General features: G+C 39.4%; 1 protein-coding gene across 1 annotated transcript in view; it reads right to left on the reverse strand.

Annotated features, from left to right (window-relative positions):
* Positions 1-12,360: 12,360 nt before the first annotated feature.
* RAB31 (RAB31, member RAS oncogene family) overlaps positions 12,361-24,958 on the reverse strand; it is a gene marked incomplete at its 5' end in the record, with an annotated part of 33,459 nt that continues 20,861 nt past the window's right edge. The window contains 2 exons of the mRNA XM_009875537.1: positions 12,361-12,458; positions 23,042-23,151. Coding sequence (XP_009873839.1) covers positions 12,361-12,458; positions 23,042-23,151 — 208 coding nt within the window. The remainder of the gene's footprint in view (positions 12,459-23,041; positions 23,152-24,958) is intronic.

A 24,958-nucleotide genomic window follows, 5' to 3' on the forward strand; every position in this document is an offset into this window, starting at 1 on the left:
CCTGCACTGCCATTTGCCATGCTGCTCGTGCGATCACTGCCTGTGTGCCTCCACCCAGATGCTGCTGCAAAGATTCTCGAGATTCTCAGGGAGTAAGAATAAATCTATGCATTTCAGCTGTACTTTGTGGTTGTTCCTGTGTCCTGCCTGTTTCGGCCCACACAGCAATCACTATTTTAGTTCCACAGATTTCCCAGTTTCAGTACTGCTCGTAAGAGAGAAACAGATTATAATGCATTGAAACCCTTCTGCTCCTACTCCCTCACCCCAAAACTATGCCTGTCCTATTTTGCTGGTTTTTTTTTTCCTCTTCCCTCTCTCCTAATCCACATTGCATCTGCCCTGCTCTCCCTGCTGGCTACAAGACAGACAGGCCAGCAAGCTTCTCCTCCTTTCATCCTCAAATGACATATCCTTTTTCCATAGTATGAGAAAAAGCAATTTAATAGAAATTAATAGCAATTTAACAGAAAAACAGTGTCAAACACTGCAAGCCTGTAATGTGAATTTTCCCTATGCCTGGCCATTCTTTGCATTTTTTCCTTCCCCAAGTAAGGCAAATAATAGCAATGAGGAAAATGGGAATCAATAGCAGAACACAGAGTAGTTTCTATTCATTCACAACCCTCCCTCTCTGGGCCAGCACCAGAGGTTTTAGAGAGTCCTACCATAGGCAGATAGGATATAGTATCTCTTCCACATGGAGACTCATCCTATTTTTAAATATCAGCTTAAAGCTTAAGATCTGAAGCACCATGTTAGATACCCTTCTGTCATTTCGTTCTCAGCAATTTTGGTGTCATTTGCAAAGCTATCAGCAAAGAGTTTATGTTTTCTTCCAGATCACTGATAAAGATGTTGAACTACATTCACTCCTTTGAAGCCATTAAATAGCCCATTAGAAGACAGCAGAGGCATGCTAATGTAGCTGCTAATTCGTTTGCAAAGCATTTGATACAGGTAAATTGATTTTGTATAGCACTGAGCTTTTTTTACCAGATTGTCATGCAGGACTGCATCAAATGACTTAAAAGTAAACCACATGTATTAAGACAACACATCTACCTTAAGCAATTGCATTTTAGTCTTGTCTTGTTGCTTGAAGGCACCTATTTTCCATTAAAAATATATTGATAAACATTGTATAAGCTACTACCTATGAATTAATTTCTATTTGTTTCCCCTATTTGTCTTTATTAGTATTTTCCCAGGGTCTATATAAGGCTTTTAATTATCTGAACCTATCACCTTTATTCTTTACAGTGTGCCACATTTGCTTTTTACCAGTCATCTGAAATTTCCCCTGTGCACCAATATCTGTTCATAATGAATATGAATGACTCCAGAAGTGTGTCCACCAGTTTTTGTTATACTCTTGGGAGTATTCAACCTGAAGTTTTAAATGTGTTTTTCTTTCACTGATGAACTTACTCTCACACATACAGTGAATGGGAAAGGATTTCATATAACTTCATTTTTATAATAGAAAAAAAAAAAAAACCCAAAACAAATCAGCTTTTCAAAATAGCTTAGTAAAACCTGTGCTTTCTTATCTAGAAACTAGTCCCCAGGTGATTTCAGTTTCACTCACATCAAAGGCGAAAAAGAAATTGTTGCATTTTGCTCTTGTTAGCAATTCAGAGATAACACAACTCTGACAGAAACAGCTGAGCTAGATTTTGGCTTATGCATCAGTAACAAAACCTCTAACCAAAGTAAAATATTGATGTTCAATCTTAGGGATGGCTAAGCCAAAAAGATCACTCTTCAGGCAATTTTCACATTCTAAGTTGAGTTTCTAAGTCTGGCACATAATCTTCAGAAAATCTTAGGAGGCTTCATCTGGATAGCTTCAACAGACAGCAAAGCAAGTAACTGCATTGTTAAAGTTTTACTAAGTCACATTTTAAATCGGAGAATTAGTCTCTTCCTTAACAACTGTCATGCATTTGGGAAGCTTGTGCATTCCAGTAGCATCACACATTATGTTTCTTCACAATTTTTTTCCTTTATATTTATTGAAAAATGAAATGAGGTTGTAAATCTTGTGTTTGTCTCTTAGAAGGTGAACTGCGTAGAAGTTTCTGAATGACTTATTTGGGCCACTGACTCAATTCTAATAAATTTAAGTAACAACTCATTATAAAAGACTGGACAGGATGAGAGGGCCACATTATGACTGACCCAACTTCCAACTGTTCCAGCCTGGATAACATAGATGGATCCAGTCTTAAACGCAAGCAGAAGTAATTCACTTAATGGGATGATCACAGAAACATCTATCATTATTTGACTACTTTTCTAGAAACTAGAACAGTAGAGTTTACCCAAGATGAGCTTAAATAGACTTTTGCACATTTTCAGTTTTCACTGTCTTTGTTGCCTTTGTGTGAGTTGAGTAGCTAATAAAACTCAATACTTTCCTGCATTGTGTCATCAGGAGATACCAGATGACATCATAAGGAAATTAAATATTTGAAGTTGCCTCACAGGAAAACTTAGAAATGCACAAAACCATCCGTGAAGCCTGCTCTTGTAAGAGGCAATACAGAGGCCAGTTCTGATTAAAGGGATGGAGTTGCTGTGGAGGCCTGACAGTGTGGTAATTCAACAGACACCCAGGCAACCTCAAGCCTCAAGGCCTCAAAGCCCTGACCCCAAATTGCTCTTATTCAATGGCCTCGTAGAAGTATGACAGTTGAGGACAGATACCTAAATTGGAGGCATTCACCCTGGCAAGAAATGGGAGACAATTTATACTCCATTGTAATCAGTCAAAATCTCACTCTCCATATATCACCTCTGAGTACAAAAGATGTAAGTAAATGACAACTGTGACACTATAGTAATGGTTCTATTTAAAATTGCAGATGATTGTGAAACTTGACAGAGAATCTATCACCTAATCACACACTTTCTGTGACATGGTTGTATAAGAAATCAGAGAGGCCACCTAGCTTGAAACACAGCTTGCTTACCTTTCCTGCATGACCCAAGGATATCAGAAGAACATCACAAGTTCCTGAATTCTAATTTCTTGCCTGTGGCTGCCTGATTTATAATACACATTGGAGTTACCTGTGGAGTTACCTAGGATTTATTTATGCCTTCAAGCTCCTGCCAAGTGGAAGGAAAAGTTCCATTGTGGTTTGAAAATAGCAGGGAACACAACACCTTTCCTCAAACATCTCAGGAAATGGAGACCTCTCATGCGAGTTCTGGCACCATTTCACAGTAAAAGCTAGCTTTCTTCAAAAGCAGAGCTGCCAGAGGGCAGCCTCAGTAACTTCAGGCTCTCCTGCACTACCAGAGACATGGGCTGAGTCATCTTGCCAAATAGCTAAATAACCACTTTCCCAGAACTTTGAAACCTGTAGCTCCCAGACATCCTCACCTCGCTGTCACTGATGTGATGCGAAACAGGCTTCTCAGACAGAGGCTCTCCTTCTAATCTGATAGTTACTTCAGGCCCTGCTATTTTTTTAACTGTGTCTATCACACAAGGAGGGGTGCAATTTTCTGCCACACACTGGTGTGTGATTCACAGTGAGATGAGGTGAGGTGTCTAAAAGACACGCTCACTGACAGTGATGACTTGATGACTTAAGTCTTGTGGATTTTCTAAGGCATCAATTTCCTCCTGGGAAAATAAAATAAAAACACCTCCATTTTATCTTTCAGTGACAGATGTTGTGTTATGGTAAAGCCTTTATACTCCCAGCAGCAAGTACTTAACAACATGCTACATGCTGCAGTTGAATCAGTCAATGCAAATCTACTTGGATACATATATCACCACCTCATTCTTTCTTCTTTAGTCTTCTCTGGCAAAATTCGCCCTTTTTGTGCAAAACTACTCATCATTCCAAGACATTATTCAGCTAGAAACAAGCTTCATGAAAAGCTAAACCACGCAGGCAGGGTGGCTACGTAAGTGCACTGGAATGTATTAGCCAAAGCCCTTTGTCCAGGGCTCCAATTCAGTAACCGGTGTATCACGGGTTACATGAATAGGTATTGTCTTTAATTACGTGGAGTTTGTACTATGTAAATTCAGACATACCCACAGGTAAAGATATGGTATCATTTTTACAGGTGGAGTCTAAGGCACCCAATGCACTCTTAAGTCTTGTATTTGTTTATGCTCATTTTTCAGCTAGGCTTCTTAAGTAACAACAGTGTTAATGTGGCTGTGGCATGAAATGCATGTACATGCACTCTTTGACCACTTATAACATGATATACTTTTTACCCTAAATCCAAATTTTCTACTTCAGACATCATTTTTTTTCCTTCTCTATCACCTCGATGGTGACTCATAATGAAGAGTATTTTCCAGCGGAGGACATCATCATATCATTCATCCCTTCTTTTCAGTTCTAAATATTATTTTCCCTCTTCAGAATTTTGTAATCAATGTGACATTCTGGCTTTGTTCTCATTTCAAGAAACCTATTTCCCCAGAAATTTCACCTCCTAAACCCATTTTTTTTTGAAAAAAAAGGTTTGTGGTGAAAAACTTACTTAAAAAGAAGTGTTTCCTTTTCTGGTATGTCTCAGGAGGAAACAAATTTATCTGTTGAGAGCCCTTTCCTAGATCATTATGAGTTCATATTTCCAGCATATCTCAAAAGCCTCCTTTGTATTCAAAACTACCAAGAAACTGAGTTGCCTCCATTACAAACATCAGCCACTAAGACTCCTGACCCTCCTTACTGAGGCTATGGGGAGAACTATTCTGCCGTTAAAGGCTGGGCTGAGGGAGGAGAGCTGGTTAGGTGCCAGGAGGCTGTTCAGGTTGCCACCTTGAAAGCAAATTTTCCCTGAGAACCAGAACGATCTACAAAATGGGGTAACACTCAGAGGAGAAACTATCTCTAAAGGGACTGGTGCCAGGAAACCTATTTCATTCTTATTTGAGTTCCTGACTGTCACAAGAAATAGCACAGAAAATGAAAGTCTTTATTTTGAGTGTCTCTTTGTTCTGAAGGCTCTTATTTCATTCCTACTACACATTCCATGTTTGGCTTTTTGGTTTTTTAAGCGTCTACAGTGCAAAATTGTCCCACATGATGAGGGATGAACACAGACAAGAACTTGGATATTTGGTAGTGATTCTAGGTTTGCTGATTACTTGATTTTTTTGCAGAACTAGAATACTGGAAAGGGATTTTGAAATGCACTGCATCATCCAGGTTGCATCCATTGCTCTTTCTTGCTAAAACTCTGTGAAAACTCCTGACATATATTTGTCAGCATAACAGCCAGATTCTTTGAAGATGACAAGAAGCACAGATTTCTTTTATAAAGTGCTTAACCTACATTTCAACCCTACTAAACAAGTGAAGAGAAACTGTTACTCTCCTCTTAGTAGTTTTTTATTTATTTAAAGTCAGTAACAGCACTGTTATTGCTTGCTCCCCCCAAGTCATGTTATATTGACAAAGAGGAAGGAACGTGATGTTCATTTTTCTCAAGGGCATCTCTTAGACACGTAAGCTGACTTCCTTATCGATTGGGACTTGTCAATATGTGATCAGAAGTGTAGGGATTGTCTCTCTCTTAGCCCATAATAGATAATTTCCCCTGAGTACTCTACTTGCTGTAGGGGAACAGGGATTTAGTCATTAGGCATTTATCCTCTTATTTAAACATATATTCTACTGTTGTGGAGGGAGCAAGAATGGCACCGAGTAGGGAAAACAAATGTGAATTAAATGGACTTCAGGGGAAATGCAGTTTTGTTTTCTAAAATTCCCGGAGTGTGGCAATCAGAACGGCTGAGTGTTTCATCATAAATAAGGTGTGTCTCAAAGAACTCTTGACAGATGATGGAAAAGATAAAGCTGAGTTTCTCAGTGAGGTTTTGAAAAAACAAGGTCAGTACTTTTCAAAGAAAGCTTTTTTTTTTAATACTTTAGGGAGTCTCAGGGATAAAAATTATTTCCAGCTGGAGTAATTTAACAGCTAGAAAAAAAGAAATCCTTCCCAAGCTGATAAATGTTTAATACCTAACCAGAAGCCTCTAAATTCTCTTCTACCCTAGTGATAGGCTTTTTTGCCCTGAATAACGATGTCATATTTAAAACTTGTTAACTTGTGTGACACTAAATGCAAGTTAGTACAGGTCTCTGACACTTCCAAGTTCTGCTAGCGTACTGTCTTTAAGTTTCCACAACAACTGCATTACAGAGCAATTTCAGCAACACTTCTATACTGTACCTACCGAAAATACAGTGATTATGAAGGCTAATGGCATGAGGCTGTCCTCATATTCCTGTAAAATACACAGCAGTGGTAAGTGATAATGCTCTGCATCAAGACCCACTTGGTAGTATCAAAAATACATTTTGCAATAAGAACTCTTTTCAATCGAAAGAGAAGAAACTCACTTGAAATAGATTTTTCAGACATGAAGAAGGCTGTATTATGCTACATCATATTACATATTCCTTCTCATGTTAACCTGTTAGACACAGCCAACCATTGATTTTACAGGTTTTAGTGAAGAGTCTTACTTTTGGACAGCAAGAGAGCATTTATATGAAGCAACATATTTACCCTTGGTCCAGTTGTCAAAAAGCAAATGTAATTAAAGGAGCACATCAAGAAGCCCATCACACGTGAATGCATCCTACCGTTGACACTGAATCCTTAGGGAGCAACCTGCACCAATTAATGGAGGCATTGGTACAAATAGCTTAGCCAGTCTATCCTCCCCAGGAGTGTTTTAACACTTTTAAGAAAATTACTCTGCAGCTTTGTGGAAAACAACAAGGGGGGAAAAAAAAAGAAGTCCTGCAGCTTACAGTTTTCCTTTCAGGGAAGTGAGGCATTTATCAAACCTAACTGTAGCCTAAACACTTTTGCAGATTGTGTGAGGGGGTGGAGGTATGAAACAGATACATAGACTATTTCATCAGCCTTGCTGTCCTGATTTCAGACCAGTGCTCAGATCACAGCAGGGTGTCCTATGATGCTCTTTGCAGAAAGACTGAAGTTGCAGTCATGAAGATTTTGAAGGCCAAAATGTCAAATCCTTTTCCTTAAGCACTCTGAGACACAAACTTCATTCTTCAAAAGGAAAGCAGAGGTTTATTTTCCAGCTAATAATACAGCTCCCCTCTCATTGCTAAGTTCAATTCTAAACTAACCTAAAGCACTACAAGAACATGCTTCCAAGCCATACAAAACATTCCACTGACAATGCAAGGACTGAGCCATTGAGGGGCACAACTCTATTTCCAATCTGAAAGGGAAAACAGTGTTCACTTCTGGTTTTCCAACACACTGATAGTAGTTAAGAAGTGCTTACTTAGGCTTTCTTTGCATTAACTACATCATCTTTTACAGTTTAGTTAAGCACCTGGGTTCATTTTTATTTATGCATAGCTGGAGATTAGATACATGACTTTTCCAGTGTGATTCTAAATACTTTAAAGCAGGGAACAGACCCTGCCAGGTACATTCAAGCAGTATCTGAACTCGCAGCCTATGTGATGCCCTTTGAAATACCTGTTCCTCCTTCCACAGAAAAAATGGTGTTCTGTGCAGTTTCCTGAGTTACTATGCTTCTTGAGCACTGCTGTGTATTGAATTTATCATGGCAGCTAGAAAAGCCTTACTCCAAAAACCTGTGTTTCCTTTAAAAAACGCTGAACCCTTATTCATAGTCCATGTAGTTGTGGTAACAATTTTGAAACTATGAGCCAGACAGTGCAAAAAACTTCCAGTGAGTTTAAAAACCTCTTGAAACAATAGCTCTAAGAGGTATGAAATAGTGTATACTTCTTAAGGGAGTGTTAATTCTTAACTCCTAAAGACAACTTTGAGAGACATAGAATAGGAAAAAAAAATTAAATGTACAACCAAAATAAAAAAAAATACAAAAAATACAAAAGAGAAAGCATCTTATGAGCCATATTAGTCACGGTTGCTATTCAAAGCAAGTGGAAACTGTAAGCCCACTTTCTGCTGAGAGCTACTAGTCTAAATTGTCAAGCTGATACTGGCCATTCATATCACTTCGCAAAGGGATTTTCAGATAATCTTCTCAGTTTTGAAAGTTCAGGATCCCTCAGGAATGCATTCAGTTTCTTCTAAAAGGCCAGCCACACTCATTTCAAGCACCATTTAAATCCCAGGTAAGCAATCCACTGACTGCAGACAGCCCTTTTTCAAGAGCAAACGATGTGAAAAATGGGAGCTATTTTGCTCTGCTTTATTGAAACCAGAGACATCCCCAAACGACAGGTATTTAAAACATTTATTAGCGTTAATCATTGCAGGTTAAATAAACCACAAAAACTACATTTCAGGGCAAAAATATTATTAGGTATGATACAATTAATATGTAAAACAGAAGGTAAAGTATTAACAGATTGCAGCATCCCATACATGAAGCGAGTGGGTCCAGCCCAGTCAAAGCCCTTATATAAACAAAACAGAGGAAGCGTATTTAGCAGGTGATTTTAAATTGACAATTTATCACTGACTCTGGTTTAAATAATTAAGGGTAGGATAGTAAAATATATCATCATTGTACTGAAAAGGTCTGATTATAGTCAGAGTGCTCGCGTGTATAACCTATTTAGTCATACTTGCCATGAAGGATTAATGAAGACAAGGGATGACAGGAAACTATTCTAGGTATTGATACACCCCCATGTTACACTGTAGCACTTTAGATATACTTGCTGTACCATGAAGAAAAATAATAATTTTTTTTTGAGCATCACTTTATTACTTCTAAGTCCCAATTCTTGTATAATAATGGCCTTTTTTAGATTTCTCAGTCTGCACAAGTATTATTTTGCTATAATATGCCATTTTCATGCAGTAAGAATGGCAAGTCAACAACTGAACCTATGTGTACCTTCATCTTCCTGCTACCTTTGATCCATTACTTTAAATTCATAAAGGTGAAACGATTAACAAAAAAAATGTACTTACAGAATACAATGTGCAGTATATGAGAACCAGACATAGTGAAAAACACTACATGTCAGCATAACAATATAGAACTGTACTTATATACACACACATATGCAGAGCATATATGAGAACGAGTTCCTTCATAATCATGTTTTTAAACTAGTTCATGACAAGCCAGAAAAGCAAGTCACCCACAACTGGACAGTCATGGTCTTGAGTCACGGTGTAAACAAGCTCCATCAAACATCCCTCCGCTGCAGCCTGTGCCTCAGTCCCACTGCCAGCTATCTTGAGAAAACTAGTCTTCGACAAATCCAGCACCAACCGGCCAACTTAGAATTGCAGCATTATTGTTATTATTATTAGCTATTGAGTCATGTGCTTCTGTACAGTAATTTAGCTTTCCACTAGCCATTAACTACTAAGAGGAATTTTGGGTGCTGCTGACCCTTTTGACTCTGAGTTTGGGTGGGGTTTTTTGTATGTAATTTTTCTGTTTATGAGGGGTGGTGGTACTTTCCAAGCAACACAGGCAACAAAAGGAAGCAGAAATCAGGAATTTTACATCTGAATATCACAATCTTTAATGCAAACCGTACGCCCATTTGAAGAGGCATGTTAAAGCTGCCCTTTAGCTTTGACCGCCAGCAGAAAGGCAACATCATCGTTGACAGCAAGTCCTGTCTTCCAAGAAAATGCGAGCTGCTCTGCACAGTGGCCTGTTATTTCCTCATCTGTGAATTCAAGAGTTCCCTACTGAAGCTCACTGTAACCCAAATCTCAAGGACTTATACAATCAGTATCCTTGTTTATTAAATTAATTTTTTTTATTAAAAGCAAAGTAAGGTTATTTGGATTTGGCCCGCCAATTGTAAAGATAGCTTTGAGCCTACTTAGCCAGCATTTGAATTTTAAAATCCATCAGAGATCCATTGTAATAGCTTCCAATTTTAAATTACTTTAACATATAACTCATAGACATGTCTGATTCATATACAGCTCAACAGCAGCTGTGAGAGCTGGCTGTTCAGGGCAATATCCCATACAGATCAGCAAAAATTGCCAGTTCCAGCATAAACTAAGAGTATACAAGGTACTTGCAGAATTGTCTTATAAAGCTTTCAGACATCTTAGGTAGAGTTTAATGAGTTTTGAGATGTCACATTATAAAAGCAAAAAATATGCCACAAAGAATTATTAAATCAATTACATATATCTTATTTGTTGAACTAAAATTTGACACCTTAAAAAATATGTGTTTGATCTCACCTTGTTTTCTTGGTAACAGGCCTAGCCTTTTACTGGGTTTTATTTAGGAAGAACCGGATCTTCTACAGCATTAATCATAGATCCCATAAGTTACATGAATCTGATTATAAGCTTGATATTTCTTTAGGGCTGAAGGCCAGGTTAACCTCTGCCTCCACAGTCAGGTGAAAGAGCCAAGCAACCTGGCAGACTTGCTTGTACTAGGACGGGATGAAAAGTTCCCTAAAGGAGCCTGTCTCCCTCCCCAACTGTCCACAATGATTACTGCTGAATTTTCACTTAAAACCCCCCACTGATTGTCTATAAGAGTTGCCATAATGAAGCAGCAACATGCATCATGTATCAGCACAGGTGTCAAATGAAAGTTTACCCAAAAATAACCTCTCATGGTAGCTGTCTGTCTGAATCTGTGTGTTATTCAAAGGCGTATTTTCAAATATGAGTGCTTCCAAAGGACTCCCAAATATCTGAGAAACAGATATATGTGAAAAAACAACGCAGTTTAGATTCTTAGATAAAATACAGTGGGAAGTTTCCCACCTATAATTACTTCAAGCCCTTTGAAGACAAAGAAACATGTCCATTGATTTCATCTGGCTCTGTTTCAAGCCCTAATAATTAGTGCCATTTTATCAAAGGAATCTCACAACCAAGGAATAAATTCTGTTTTTCACATATAAACATAGAAAACCAGGTCTAACCTGCTTGTTCATGATTTATTGTAGAAATTTTTTTTCCCCTTTTGATTGCTTTTCCTAAGTTCCTCCAACAAATGTGCAATGAGGTTAATATTCCTCGTAAAAGAACAAATTAATGTTGTGGAATGCAGTCTGGGCTTTGGTTTTGAAGCTGCATTTCTTATCCTAGTTCAGATTTCCAATGAAATGGATGAAGAAGATAAATTTGGATTTTATCATCTCAGTCACATACATTCATAGAAGATGGAAGTGGAGAACGCATATGGTTTTACATTACTTGTAGTTCATAACGACCTACTGGATATTTTTTTTTCCTACACTGTATTTTCAAGTGCATCAAGCTTCTAAGATGGGTCTTCCATACCATATCCCCACATGAGTCAGGAAACTACTCCACAAATTCACAGAATAGCATTTGTAAAGAAACATTCTGGTTTGTTTTATTAGATTCCAGGCTTTAATCCCAAAGTAAACTGTGCTCTCTTAAGCTGTTTTTGTACACAAATATCATTCTTTCAACTTGAAGGCTTCTTGGAGCACGGCAGGGAGATCACGAAGAGCAGGGCACTGTGGCACCCTCTTTTAGAAACCAAGGAAGTGGCATCTTTGAGAAGTGACAACTTTGGTCTTGGGCACAGATCTGGAGGAAATCTAGTAGGTAGTGGAGATTAAGCTGGCATTTACATCCTTTTTACAATTCCAGTTATTAATGAAGCCCACACTCTGGAAAGGGAATCGATTCAGGCAAAGCACAGTGGCTGCATCTTCCCTTCTTTCTGGAGCAGACTGGAACTGCACAGGGTCCACCAGTTTGCTTCACGATAACTCCTTCTTTCACATACACAGCACATCCTGACACAGATTTTGACTTCCAGCCTGTAAAAACTGCACTCATTCATACTTCGGATCCTTTTTTTTCCTTTTCCTAGTTAGGAAATTCAGTCCATTTCTTGCTGCTGTTTACTGAAAGTACAAGATGAAACTACAGATTTAGAAAAAAACTGAAGCAGAGTCCAGCTAGAAAGATGGCAGAGAAAATGTAAGCCAAAATTCAGGTTTTAGGGGTTTTTTTATCATTCTATTATTAGAGAGAACTCTCTAAAAACATGCCAAGTCCATTCTGCAATGTAAGAAGAGAAGTTTTTACAGCAAATCTAAATTTTATATATAAAAGGATCCTTTTATTGAAAAACCCACAGTCATTGGTTTAAACACAGAATCGGAGTACTTTGACATTGTAATTTTGACAGGATATTAGAGAGGATTTTCCAACTAGGTTTCGCAAAATCCCTTTGAAGTAAAGCTTTCTGCTTCTGGTCCTTGCGTTATTGCTCATGGGAAGTATTGAAATTACTGCTTTCAAGATAAGGAACCACGTCACTGAGATTATGAAGTCCTTTCTCAGTGAAAAAAGCAAATGGTGCTGTTTTTCAAGTAAATCTGCAAAGATCACGTTGGGTCAGCAGCATCGCCTACCCGTCTGTGAAGTCGGCTTTCCAAGTTTGATTGCTCCATTGTTACCATTTTCATGAGGATCTAAGGGTGGGATTTGCCGACCTGAAACATACGAGGAAACAGTGAATTCAATTTTTGTTATGTAGTAACAACACATCGAAGTAATAGAACAATTTAGCTTGCATAAAAATTACATCTGTGAAACTTCACCAGAAAACAACCATCTCCTGTGTGCTTTGAATCTTCTCCCTTGTACCCTGCCTATGAAAAAAGATTTTCACTTTTTAAAAAATACACAAAATACGGCTATTAAGAACAGATGAAGTACACTGGAATGATGTTCTCCATGTATTTTTTTTTTAAAAGTGTTATCTTACTGAGCACCTTACAACTAAGAAAGAGAAAATTCTCAGCTTTCTCCTAACTCCACATAAATATGAATGGTGCTAGTTTAATGAGATCTTGCCTGTCCTAAATCTGCATGGCATTCAGTCCTTGTACAGTTGAGCTTTATGAAACACTGTATCTAAACACTTACTGGCTATCCTTGAAAAAGAAAACCAAATCTGTTCTTTTCATTGAATCTCTCCCTCCTTTCAGGGGTACCCATGTCTTTCCAGCTGACAGCTTTGATTACTCAACACCACCTCCTCCCTCCCCAAACTCTCCTGACTTTTAAAGCATCTCACAGGGTGATTAAGTGTTTGAAAGAATTTCACCCATCACAGAAGAGCTAGAGATCTCTCCCAGACGCAGAAGGCACTGCTCCAACTACCTCCTCCGTGTGCCCTTTTAGTACTGCTGCCTCTTTTGTTTAACTGGCTTCCTACTCATGGACAACATGAAATGTGCTTAATAATTAGAATTACAAATGGAAAAGCATGACCCTTCCTGGTCCAATGTACCCTCTGTCTCTGGTGTGGGCCTCATTCTTCCATTAAACTCATGTTAAATAACAAGAGTTAAAATATTGAACATGATTGTTATATGTCACTTTCAGAGAGCCGAAAGTGCCTGTGAAGAGTTCATCATAATCCAGGTGGATTTTACAGTCCAGATTTCCTCATCTTTTACTGCATTTATTCACAGCTCTCTCTTGCCAAACGTTCTACGAATTATGTACCTACACCGCAGCCTGAGTCCTACAAATTGCTTGGGGGGAGTCGTTGTAGGAGGGTGAGTTAAAACCATTAAGGTAAAATCCAATTCCAACAAAATCAAACAGCAGAATTTCATTGGTAAAACTTGTCCCTAAATTACCTTTGATCATGCCCATCAAAATTTCACCTCTCTTATTCAGTCAGTTCTGAACAGGTATGTTATTCAACAAAAGCATGACTTCTGAAGCCGATAACCTTAGGTGTTTTTTCAACTTAATGAGGGGGGGAAAATTCCTCACATTACTAAGCTAAAGATACTGTTTTGGTCCAACAGACTGAGAGAAATGGGTATATCTTGAGGGCTGAAGCACGTATAAGCACGGACATTACAATGCTGCACTCTATTCGAGTCACTGAAATATCAACTTAACACCCTGCTTACATTGTCTTTGGACTTGGTGTTTGTAAGGCCTCTTCTAAAGTCAAATAAAAAGCAGAATGGGTGGTTACAGACACAGCTGTTACACTCATTAGTTCTGTTGGCTTTGTTTGGAGACGAAGAGAATCTACTAATTCTTAAAACCCTAGAGAATACAGAGAATGTAGTATCTGCGAGTGGTTTTCCAGGAACGTAACACAATTGTTGTAGAGGCCTGCAGAGGACTTCTGCATTAGGTACCTGCTATTTCCCAAGTGCTTTCAATTCAGTCTCAGCTAAAATAAAACTCTTGTTGATCTGACTCAGAGCACAATGTAGCTTAAAAAATTGGAATCTACAGACATGGTTTTCATAGCACACCATTACACAAACACACTGAACATTTGGTTTTTCTAACAGCAAGGTCAGAAGAGGAGAGCTTTAACCTGCAAACCAGCTTAACTTTCATTTTAGAAGCCTGCATTAAACAATCGTGTTTCGTCTATTTGGTTTTCATTCAGCATTTCGTATTTCTTATGAGCTTCAAGTCTTTTCTATAGTACTCATAATATGTATGCAAGGAAACAGGCAAATTTATCTTTGGAGTGAAAACATGGCAGCCTTGAAGGTCAGCGAGCACTTTGTCCAGTTCAGACCAGGACACAATATATATCATTAACAATCACCTTGATTTATTATGTGTCTCAAAATGATAAACAGAGATAACAGCTACAAATAAAAAAAAAAGAAAAGAAAAAATTTCCAGACATGGTATTTGCTGATTAGTTATTCTGGCCTTTGAACTTAAGTACTGTTTGTCATTAACTAGTCATGTTTTCTGCTGCTTGGATATCACCCCCCCTTGAGCTCAATACAAGGAAATAAACCTTAAAACACTCTATATTTTTCTCAAGTTGAGTATTTTTTATTTTTAGTTTGCGAGTCTTCTCTCACTATTTCTCTTATTACTAGATTTATTAAATCATCAAGTTAAACCATTTTAATTTTACTCAGAAGACTTATCCCTGCCCAAGCAGTTTTTACCTTCTGATACACAGCTGACAGGAGTAACTCTCTTGGAGCATAAAACTGTCTAACACCTGAGAACCACCCCCACAGCAAAAAAAAAACCCAAACCAAAAACGTTTAAGCAGCAGCAGAACACTGATGATGAGCAGTGAAATGCTGAGCCTGCACCTACACTTGCTGCTTACACTATTGCTACCTAAAAGCACTGCAATCACCTCATCTTGTCATTCTGCTCTTGGTAAATATGGCATCAATATTGCTGATACCAACTCAAATATAGCTGGCACTGAGTCAGGATCAACAGAGGTCATAAACTGAATTAATTTTAGACGGTATATACTCAGCCCAAAATATCTCAGTGGCATACACAGTCTCTGTTCTGGAGCAATAAGAAATACCCTTGTATTAGATAACCTACAGCACTGTTAATTTATATGCATTTTTTTCACATATTTGATGTCAGAAAGGAACCGTAGTCCTCTGACATCCAGCCCTGCAATTCTTCTGCTGACAGAATAAAAAGCTTTAGACAATTCCTCTTCGAACCTGGTGGTATATAAAAGACGTGTACTTATGGTGCTTTGTGACAGAGTTCAGTGGTGAAGTTGGCGGTGCTAGATTAATGGTTGGACTTTTTAAAGGTCTTTTCCAACCTAAATGATTCTATGATTCTCCAATGCCTGGTGGAGTTCCAACCCCTGCTACTGAATCTGAGATAACATAAAGAGGTTAATCAGCACCCTGTGAGCTGCGATTCCGAGAGTTCCAGAGGCAAAGAGACTGAGAAATGGGAGGGTGGGACAAAAAAGGTGAACAAAATCAGAAGGGAGAAGAATGAATACTGGAGCAGGGAGGCAAGAGAGGCAGCAAAGGCTGGGTGACAGCTCCGCAAACAGAGCTTGAAGGCAGATGGAGATTGCTCTGCTGCAGCTGGAAGCATGATGCATCATCACAGTTATAAAATCTGCTCTCTTTGTTCCTTTCTGAATGCAATGCTCCAGTTATAAGCTGTGACATCCATTAGCCCAGGAAAATCACACCTGGAGTTGAGCTTGTTGGTTTCGTTTCATTTTTAACATTAAAGTAGTTTCATCACTGACCTATACGAGACTGCCTGAACAGCTGGAAATGGCCTTAAAGTTGAGCATGAGAAAAACACCTCACAGCTGGTTACCATGCTCACAAAGGGGCAAACACAATAGCACATTGAACAGATCCTTGTTTAATGTGGAAACAGATGTGATGAACCTGCGCTGGAACATGCAGATGATGAGGTTCAAGTCCAGAAGAAGCACAGTCCTACCTACTATCTAACACAACTACAACAATCCTGCTAAGGGTGCTGCACAGCGGCATTCTGTGCATTTCTCCTTTCAGTTTTCTTCCTGAAAATCACGTACAGCTTAATTTTTCTAGAGGGCTGGAGGAAGGGGAGATTTTCATTAGTGTAGGACGTGAAATCCATTTCACTCTGCCCCAGAGCAGCAGCCTCACAGCTGCCGCAGCTCAGGTAAGTTTTTTCCACAGCTCACCTGAGCAAAGACAAACTTCCTCAAGCAGCGGCACAACACAACCTCCTAGAACTGGCAGCTGTACGATGACAAGGTGAGGCCCTGCAAACCATTGCTCTCTATAAACCTCATTAATAAAGCACAGCCATCTGTGAAGGCATGGCAGCATGAAGCAGACACGTCTTTATCCAGCAGTTTTGGCGTTTTCAAACAAGACTTTCTGCACCTTTAGGACTTAAGACAGTCACACTTCTTGTCTCCCCAAATCCTTTCATCCTTTGAAACCAGTTTCGCTGCTGTTTCAGGAAGTTCCCCATGCCTTTCACACCAGTGATAAAGTGTGGCCTTCTAGGCAGCCTGTAGCTTCTTCCCCATACTTGCAGTGAAGCAGCATTTCACCAACTGACAGCTATGACTGCTGTTTACTTCATGCTGTAAGTTTTCATGCAATGTAACACATATTTACAGTAAAGGATATTGCTTAACATAGTTAAGTTGCAATTATTTTAAGCGAAAGCATAAATTACAGGCACTGAAGTTTTTGCTAGGGGAAGCAGCAATACAACCAAATTTGCTCAATTTAATTAAAATCTGCAGGAAAAGAAGATTTAAATCTCATATGTGTCAAAGTAAACAACAGAATTCCTAACAACTTTAATTACCAAGAGATCCAACCCTGATCTGAGCTTCTGCTGTAATTAACTTTGGGCTGTTTTGGTTTATTTACTAGTTCATGTAGAAAAGCTCTCCTATGATTGCAGAAAAATCCAGGACCTTGCAAGTTTAACTTTAGTAGTCCAAAGCCCAGTAAGTTTTGCTTTACTAATCTTAACAACTGCTATAAAAATTCAATTATGAGCATGGACTGCCTTAAAAACAACATATGTGAACAGCTTTGTAACATAAATGTGCTTGCTTTTCTTAAAACGTCTTTCATAGACCTCTTCAAAGCAGTTCACAGATATACACACATCAGCAGATAACAAGATGAAAACCACCATACTCATCACTCACAAAGGGTGAAAATGGTCCATCTGCAACTTCACCCATCCAAGTTCATCTCAATCAGTGCAAACTGCCTGCTCGAGAGGATCCCTCCCTGTTCCACAGACAGGCATTTCACACATTCCTCTTTAGTTTGTCCAGTATACAACTGGTTCAATTGTAAATTCTAGAGACCATGTTTGTTGGTTTTGGTTTTGTTTTTTCAATCTCCCAGAATTTCTAGGAAACAAGTATTTGGGTTACATTAAATATTCAACATATGAGCTGCTGGCAAGGCATCAGAAAATCAATAGCTTCATACATTTACAACTGAGCATTTACCACATGGAAGGTTGTATCCCAAGACAGAAACTCTCTGCTTTGATTATGAAGCCTCATCTAGGAAGTACATCCTTATCTGGAGTTTTAAACATCAGCCTGTCTCTCCTTTTCATAGTATCAGCATTAGTAAGACCAAGAGTGCTAACAACTATTTAGATGCCTGCCACAAAGTGATTCTGATGATTTTATTTCTCACTTTCCTCCTTTCCACTCACCCTCAGCAGAAGATGCTGAAATGCTTGAACCTTGCCCTTTGGTAGCACACCAACCTTCATCATCATTCGTCAGATTAAAAAAAAACCAAAACAAATCCCACTCATAATGTATTTTTTTTCTGTTTAAGCACAAGTTTATTTCACATTTCACTTGCGTAGGTATTCCTCAGTGGTTTCCTTGCCCCATTGCCTGTTTACCTTTAGACCTACTGATGCAGACTGATATTAAGCTGGGAGGTACAGTCTGGCTCTATCATTTGCAGAGGATGTCTTTTACATCACCTCTTTTGCATTTGGGGCACCCACACGCTAAGGTTACAGGCAATACAGAGACTAAAGAGAAACGGCTGGGCGTGCACCAGATTTGGCTAAGGTAACCAAGGTTTAAATAGCAATTCTCTCCAATCATAGGTGAGCCTTTCATCACAAACAAGGTTGTTAAATAAATGGGTGCCTGAAAATTGCAAGGCTGTGATTGCTCCTAAATGACAGTACACTTGGGGCAGCTTGTTCAGTCATTGAAAACCAGCCAGTTATAATGGGTAAGCTTCCTTCCCAGACGCAAGCAGTAGTTAGGGGACTAAAGCCCTACAATCGAGAAGGGGCAATTCAGAACTGGTACAACGCCCTACAGAGGCACAACTTTATACTGTAATATACTGCTATTGTATAAGACATTTTTGCAGCTGCTGAAGTATAAATCAGCAACAAGGAGCTGCTATGCCTATGATTTTTTCAAGGCCGTGAATAAAAAATTAATAACATTTCATCCTATAGTCACTCAGCTATTAAAAAAATATCTACTGGAATGCATGAAAAAACACTACAATCTTAAGCCCTTTTTATATCAAAAACGTTTCAAGAAAGACATTGGGGAAAATTTAGCCCAAGTGGGGAATATACATCTATACTAAAAACACTCTTTTCATGTTTACAGAGAAATAAACCAGCCACATGATGCTTCACAACCACAGCAAACCTTCATTCAGGCAATGCTGCTAAATGTAACCAGGGTAAGTGCAGTGGCTTTGCCATCTGAAATCACAGGGGTCCAACAGACAGCCAGGAGCTGCATCCCACTACACAGCTCAGGGAAAACTCTCCAGTGCAGAGAACGCCGACTTTGATGACTCTTGTGCTCAGTCTGCCTCCTCAGCCTTATCCACCCAAATACACCAATGGCAGAGACCCTCTCCTGCCCCATGTTGAAAAAAAAATAGAAACTTTTACTGATCCTAGTATTTCACATATTGCATTTTCTTGAGAAGAATTAAGGACAATTTCTGTTGAGACTGTGTTATTAAGACATGCATCAAAGCAGTCATATCCTAAGAGAAGCCTATTTTAAAAAAATCTTTCCAAAATAGTGTAATAAAATAATCTTAGAAATTAAGTGATCCATCTATATAATTTTTCCAAGATTTATCTGGCTGTCAGCAAAGCGTCCCAGTTCCCCTTTTATTTTCTGCCTTCTTTATACCATTATGTTGAGTAATATTTTCCCATTATGCTATTTCACTTCGTTCACATTTTCCCTGGAAAAGAGACAGTTGTTAAGACACCTTGGGAAGGAAAAATGATTATACTAAAACACTCCTGGGAAATGAAAAGCGTAAGCAAGCAGGAGGTAAATCTTTTAACTATATTAAAATGTAGTCTACTCCCTCTGTTTTGGGTATCAATTTCAAGAAGGTTTTTAATGGAGAAATTCTCCACACATGTCGGAATCCAAATCCAGGCTGTGAAATAGGCATCACCTACAGGTTACCTAAAAGACCCAAGGTTCAGAGGCTGAAGAGCGGCACCGTGGCCCTTCCGCAGCAGCACAAAGAGAAGGGCATGAGCTCTTGGGCAATGTGAAAGCAACACAAAAGTCACAGCATGACTTCTAGGGCACCGCGCAAATAAAATCGGTGTACGGAGTAGAAGACAGGACCACAGGGGGACTTCATACCAGGAAAAGGCAGAAATGCTGCCATGCAACTTGGGCATAGACAGGACTTTTTTGGAAATTGCACAAAGACTAAAGTGGTGTAAAACAGCACAAAGTTATCCATATCTCTGCCCAATCATAATCACGCTAATTAATTCTCCTGCTAGTTAAGCATTTTTTACTTGGTTTCCACCTTTTTTCTATAAACATATGCTACCAACTTTTTCCATTCTCTCTGCTGAGTACTTGCTAAGGTCAAGAGTACATCCACCGAGACCAAATATTTCTATATATAGAAATAATTGCCTGTGGAATTAAGTGCACTTGCCTGGGTATCTAGTTCATACAAAACTTAATTTAGCTGATTTTCCTCATCTATTATGTCCATTATTAGGGACAGTGTATGCTGCCAGCTGCAGCACTGCTTATCAAAGAGAGAAACTAATTATCTAATTACGTGGTAAGGATGAGTTCCTCCTTGAAAACATCCACAACCATCAGACACAGACAATCAAGTAAACTAGCACAAGGCAAAACCAGTTCCTCCAGACAGCTATGTTACACACTCCTCCTTTTTTAAAGAGGGTAAATGAAAGGTAGCATATTCTAGGAATATCGTTCTCGTTAACCATTTTGAATGCATCTCATCAAACACTTGAAGAGGACCCATCTCAGGCTAAGTGTGGTAGATAGTATGTGAAATAAAATAAAAAAAAATAAAATAAAACAAAATGTTAGGGAAACAAAGTTGAGTTTCTGGACATGCCATCTCCCAGGCCTCTGCATCCCAAAACAGCTATTTTGGGGGATAGGAGGAACTACCAGTAGTGAAAGAGGATCAAGTCATGGAGGTCTTCAGAAATCTCAACCCATACAAGCCTGAAGATGCAGAGGGAACAAGACAATGTCACTGCAAGGCTGTTATTTACCATCCCTGTCATATCTGAAAGGTTGTGGAGAATAATAGAAGCTTCCTATGACTGAAGAAAGGTAAACATTACATCTGTAATTAAAAAGAGCAGTAACAATCCATGGATCTTGACTGGTTAGCCTCACTCTGCTTTCTGAGAAAGCCACTGATCAAATCCTCTCAGAAACTGCTTCCGAGCATGTGCAGGTGAAGAAGGTGACTGGGACCAATCAACATGGACTTACCCAAGTTAAATCATGTCCAACCAACCTGGTTGCCCCAAATGATAGCATGACTGGATCTATGATTGAGAGAGAGCATTGGATGTTGTCTATCTTGACTTTAGCAAGGCTTTTGACACTTCCTCCTACAGCATCCTAGCATAGCCAAGTTGGGATGTTACAGTCTAGACCGATAGTTAGCTGTGTGAAAAACTGGCTGGATCATCAGATTCAAAGGCCAGTGGTTAACAGTATGTATCTACCTATAGGCCAGTTATAAGCGGAGCGCCTTGCTTAATGCTTTTATCAGTGGCCTGCATGCACTTGAACCCTCAGATCATACCCAACCCAGAGCTGCATTCAGCACCCTTGAGGGAAGGGCTGCTGGTCAGAGGGCCTTAGGCTGGAGGGAGGAATGTGCCAAGAGGAGCCTTATGTGGTTCAGAAAGGACAAATGCTAAGCTTTGCTTGTGAGAAGGAAGAGCCCCTGGCTATGAGACAGGCTGCCCAGGAAGCAGCTCTGCCAAGAAGGACCTCAGGGCAGCAAGCTCAGCATGAGCCAGCAGCACATCCTGGCACCAAAGATGGCCAACAGCAACAAGAGCCAAGCTAGCAGATCAGGTGAAGTGGTTATCCCCTTCAAGATGTGGTCTAACACAAGCTGGGTAATGCATCCAGTTTTGGGCCCACAATACAAGAAAAATAGTGAAAAACTGGCACAAGTTCAGAGAAGGGCCATTGAGACAGTCAGGGGAGCTGGACCACTTGCCCTGTGAAGGTCTCACCAGGGCAGGTGCGGAGGAGGTTTCGATTGGATATTAGGAAAAATTTCTTCACTGAAAGAGTGGTGAAGCACTGGAGCAGGCTGTGCAGGGAAGTGGTAGAGCTGCCATCCCTGGAAGTGTTAAAAAACCATGTAGATGTGGCACTTTGGGACACGGTTTAGTGGTCATGGTAGTGTTGGGTTGATGGTTGGACTTGATCTTAGAGGTCTTTTCCAACCTCCATGATTCTGTTATTCTATGAGAGGCTGAGGAAATGGGGCCTATTCAGCTTGGAGGAGAGATGGTTTGGGGGGACCACAAAGCCGCCTGTCAGTACCCATAGGGAGGGCTGCTAAGAAGACAGAGTCAGGCTCTTTACTGAGGTGCACCCAGGACAATGAGCAACGGTGGCCGTTAATGGAATCAGGAGAACTTTTGACTTGATACACCAGGGGGGATGCTACTGTAAGGACTATTTAAACAGTGGAATTGGCTGCCCAGAAAAGTTGCGGAACCTCTGCTCTTGAGCCCAGCCAGACAGTGGCAGGAGCAACCTAGTCTGAATTCACTAACAACTCTGCTTTGAGTGGGGAGCTGGACTCAGAGCGTCCTGAGGTCCCTTCCAGCCCACAAGGTCCTTCCCATTTGCAGTCAGAGACCAAATCCGGAACCCCTAGAAGGCAAACTGCACAAGGTGTTTTTTCTTCTTCTCATAAGGAATATCACTCTCATCTTATTTAAACGATCTGGAGAGAAAATATATTTTTTTTTAAATGGATTCTACTGCAATAGCTATTTTTCTACTTATCATAGCCCTCCAGGCACATTTCTCAACATTGAAGTTTTTATCAACATGATGATAAGATCAACAGTATCACCTCTACAGCAGGCTTGGTCTGAAAATAGAAGATGTGACCCAGGTCAGGATTTATATAGAGTTAGACACAATAGGCTTACCCTGTATCTACTATGTTTTGCTCTGGTGTATTCAAAGTCATTCTTAGTTTACATCTACATAAACAGCAGCCATTCTACTGGCCCAGTGTGTTTCTTAATGTCCTTAGGAAAGAAGCCTTAGAATCACAGAACCATAGAATGGCCTAGACTGGAAGGGACCTTACAGATCATTTAATCCAACCTCCCTGTCAGGGCAGGGATGCCTCTCAACTAGATCAGGCTTGAGACCCAAAACAGATAGCTACTATCAGAAGACCTCCAAACAATGACAAATAAATAAATAAAGGAGGCGTTTACTTACTTATTCCTTGAAAAAGTTCTTCAATGTTAACAGCATTCTTTGCACTGGTTTCAACAACAATTGCACCTATAGATTCTGCATATTCTTTGGCATCCTTCATAGGAACCTCCCTAAAAATAATAACAAAAAAATTACAAATAAAAGAAACCAAACATAATTTAATTTGGAAAAAAAAACCCCACAGCCTAATCAGAAAAGCATTAGTATGCTCCTCTTCCCTGCAGTAGTACTATCTTCTTATAGCATTTAGATAATGATATTCAAAATATCAAAATTTCAGTTGCTGCTATGCCTTGAAATAGGATGACAATTTAAACAACAACCCCACTTGACTGTTTTTCAAATTGACCATGATAAGGAAAGCATTAAAACACTAGACAAAAGACATACAAGTCTGCTCATTCGGGCAGCAACCAGCACTGTTCACACCAAGTGTTCAAACAAGATAGAGTTTGACTGTTATTGAGGAAAATAAGCACATGATATGCCTAAGTGTCTCCAAGCAGCAAGAAAACGGGAGAGATTCTGAAAGAAATAAGAAAGCCACTGACTCTGAGCACACTGGCAAGAGCAATCTGAGAGTGCCAGATTCACGGAGAGAAGTTCACCATTCTGTGCCACATCACCACAATGACACCATCTTAAAATCACTGGTGGAACATGCTCATTTTGTGGCCAATACTTCATAAGCCAAAGGCTGGTAAATGCACTTTAGAACACGCAAAAGACCTCTGCTTCCAGCACAAAGCAAGCCCCAATGCTCACCTTGTATCTGTCTGAGCCAGGTAGCAAAGTTGAATTTGCCCGTGTCTGCAGCCGTCCATAACCACTGATATTCCCGATTTTTGATCAACAGCTTTGAGTCAGCGACTGAACAGCAGCAAGTGACAATATTCCAAGGAAGCATCACAAAATTTCTTAGCCTTCTCTGAAAGACACTTCTAAAGCCTATAAATGTCCACAGCCCATAGGCAATAAGCATCACACCACCCAGTGCTGCCAGCACTGAGAAGGCTGGATACATCAAGTGGAGTTATAATCTGGATGTCAACATTGCTAAGATGCTACCTTGTCAAAAAGAAAAGCACAAATGCTTGAACTCTAAGCCAAGCAATGAATACACGCATTATGGAGCGAAGAGGGAAGAAGGCAAGAACCATCGGTGGAGTGCTGAGAAAGTGTTATTCCAGAGTCATAGGAAAAGTTAGAGGAATACCTATTCTGAAAGATGTCAATTATTTCATTTTATCCTTTCCAAATTATTCTATTTATCCAATCTTCCTTGAGATTTTCTGAATAATTACTGAAAAAAAGAAATAGCTGGATGCATAAAGGGAAGACTTTAGCATGAAATTCCCCTGAGTTCTCTTAACCAAACTGTTCATTGCCAATGAACACAATTTGCTAAGAAGTGCACCATACTCCTAGGGAAGTAAACACTACTTAGTTGCTGCTATGACTATTGACTTCTATAATGCTTGAAAAATGTTTTAGACATTTATAACATTTTAATATTCAAGTCTCAGCTCCTGTCAGAAGGACAGGATGCGTAACAGAAGGAAGAGTCTATTACTAGTACACAAAAGTATGTCAAATATTCAGCAGTGCTAGAGTACTATAATAAAGATGAGGATTTATTCTAAACAAAATTTCCTGTCTACCTGTGGAAATTCCTTCAAAGTGGAGAAGAAATTTACTTCAAGTGCCAAAACCCGCTGATAGCCTATTAACAACACTGAGAAAAGCAGTATGACCCCTGAATGTCCCAAATCCATCTTGGCAGCTCAAAACCACGTTGCAGATGATAAATGAGGAGGGTAACATGATCAATGATTATGAGAAATAGTGTGAGTCTTCTCCAAAAGGAAGAAAATCAGTTCCTATTGATTCCATTCATTCCTTCTCATATTATCTTCT

The sequence above is a fragment of the Apaloderma vittatum genome, unplaced genomic scaffold (assembly GCF_000703405.1).
Source record: "Apaloderma vittatum isolate BGI_N311 unplaced genomic scaffold, ASM70340v1 scaffold11858, whole genome shotgun sequence".
NCBI classification, from domain to species: domain Eukaryota; kingdom Metazoa; phylum Chordata; class Aves; order Trogoniformes; family Trogonidae; genus Apaloderma; species Apaloderma vittatum.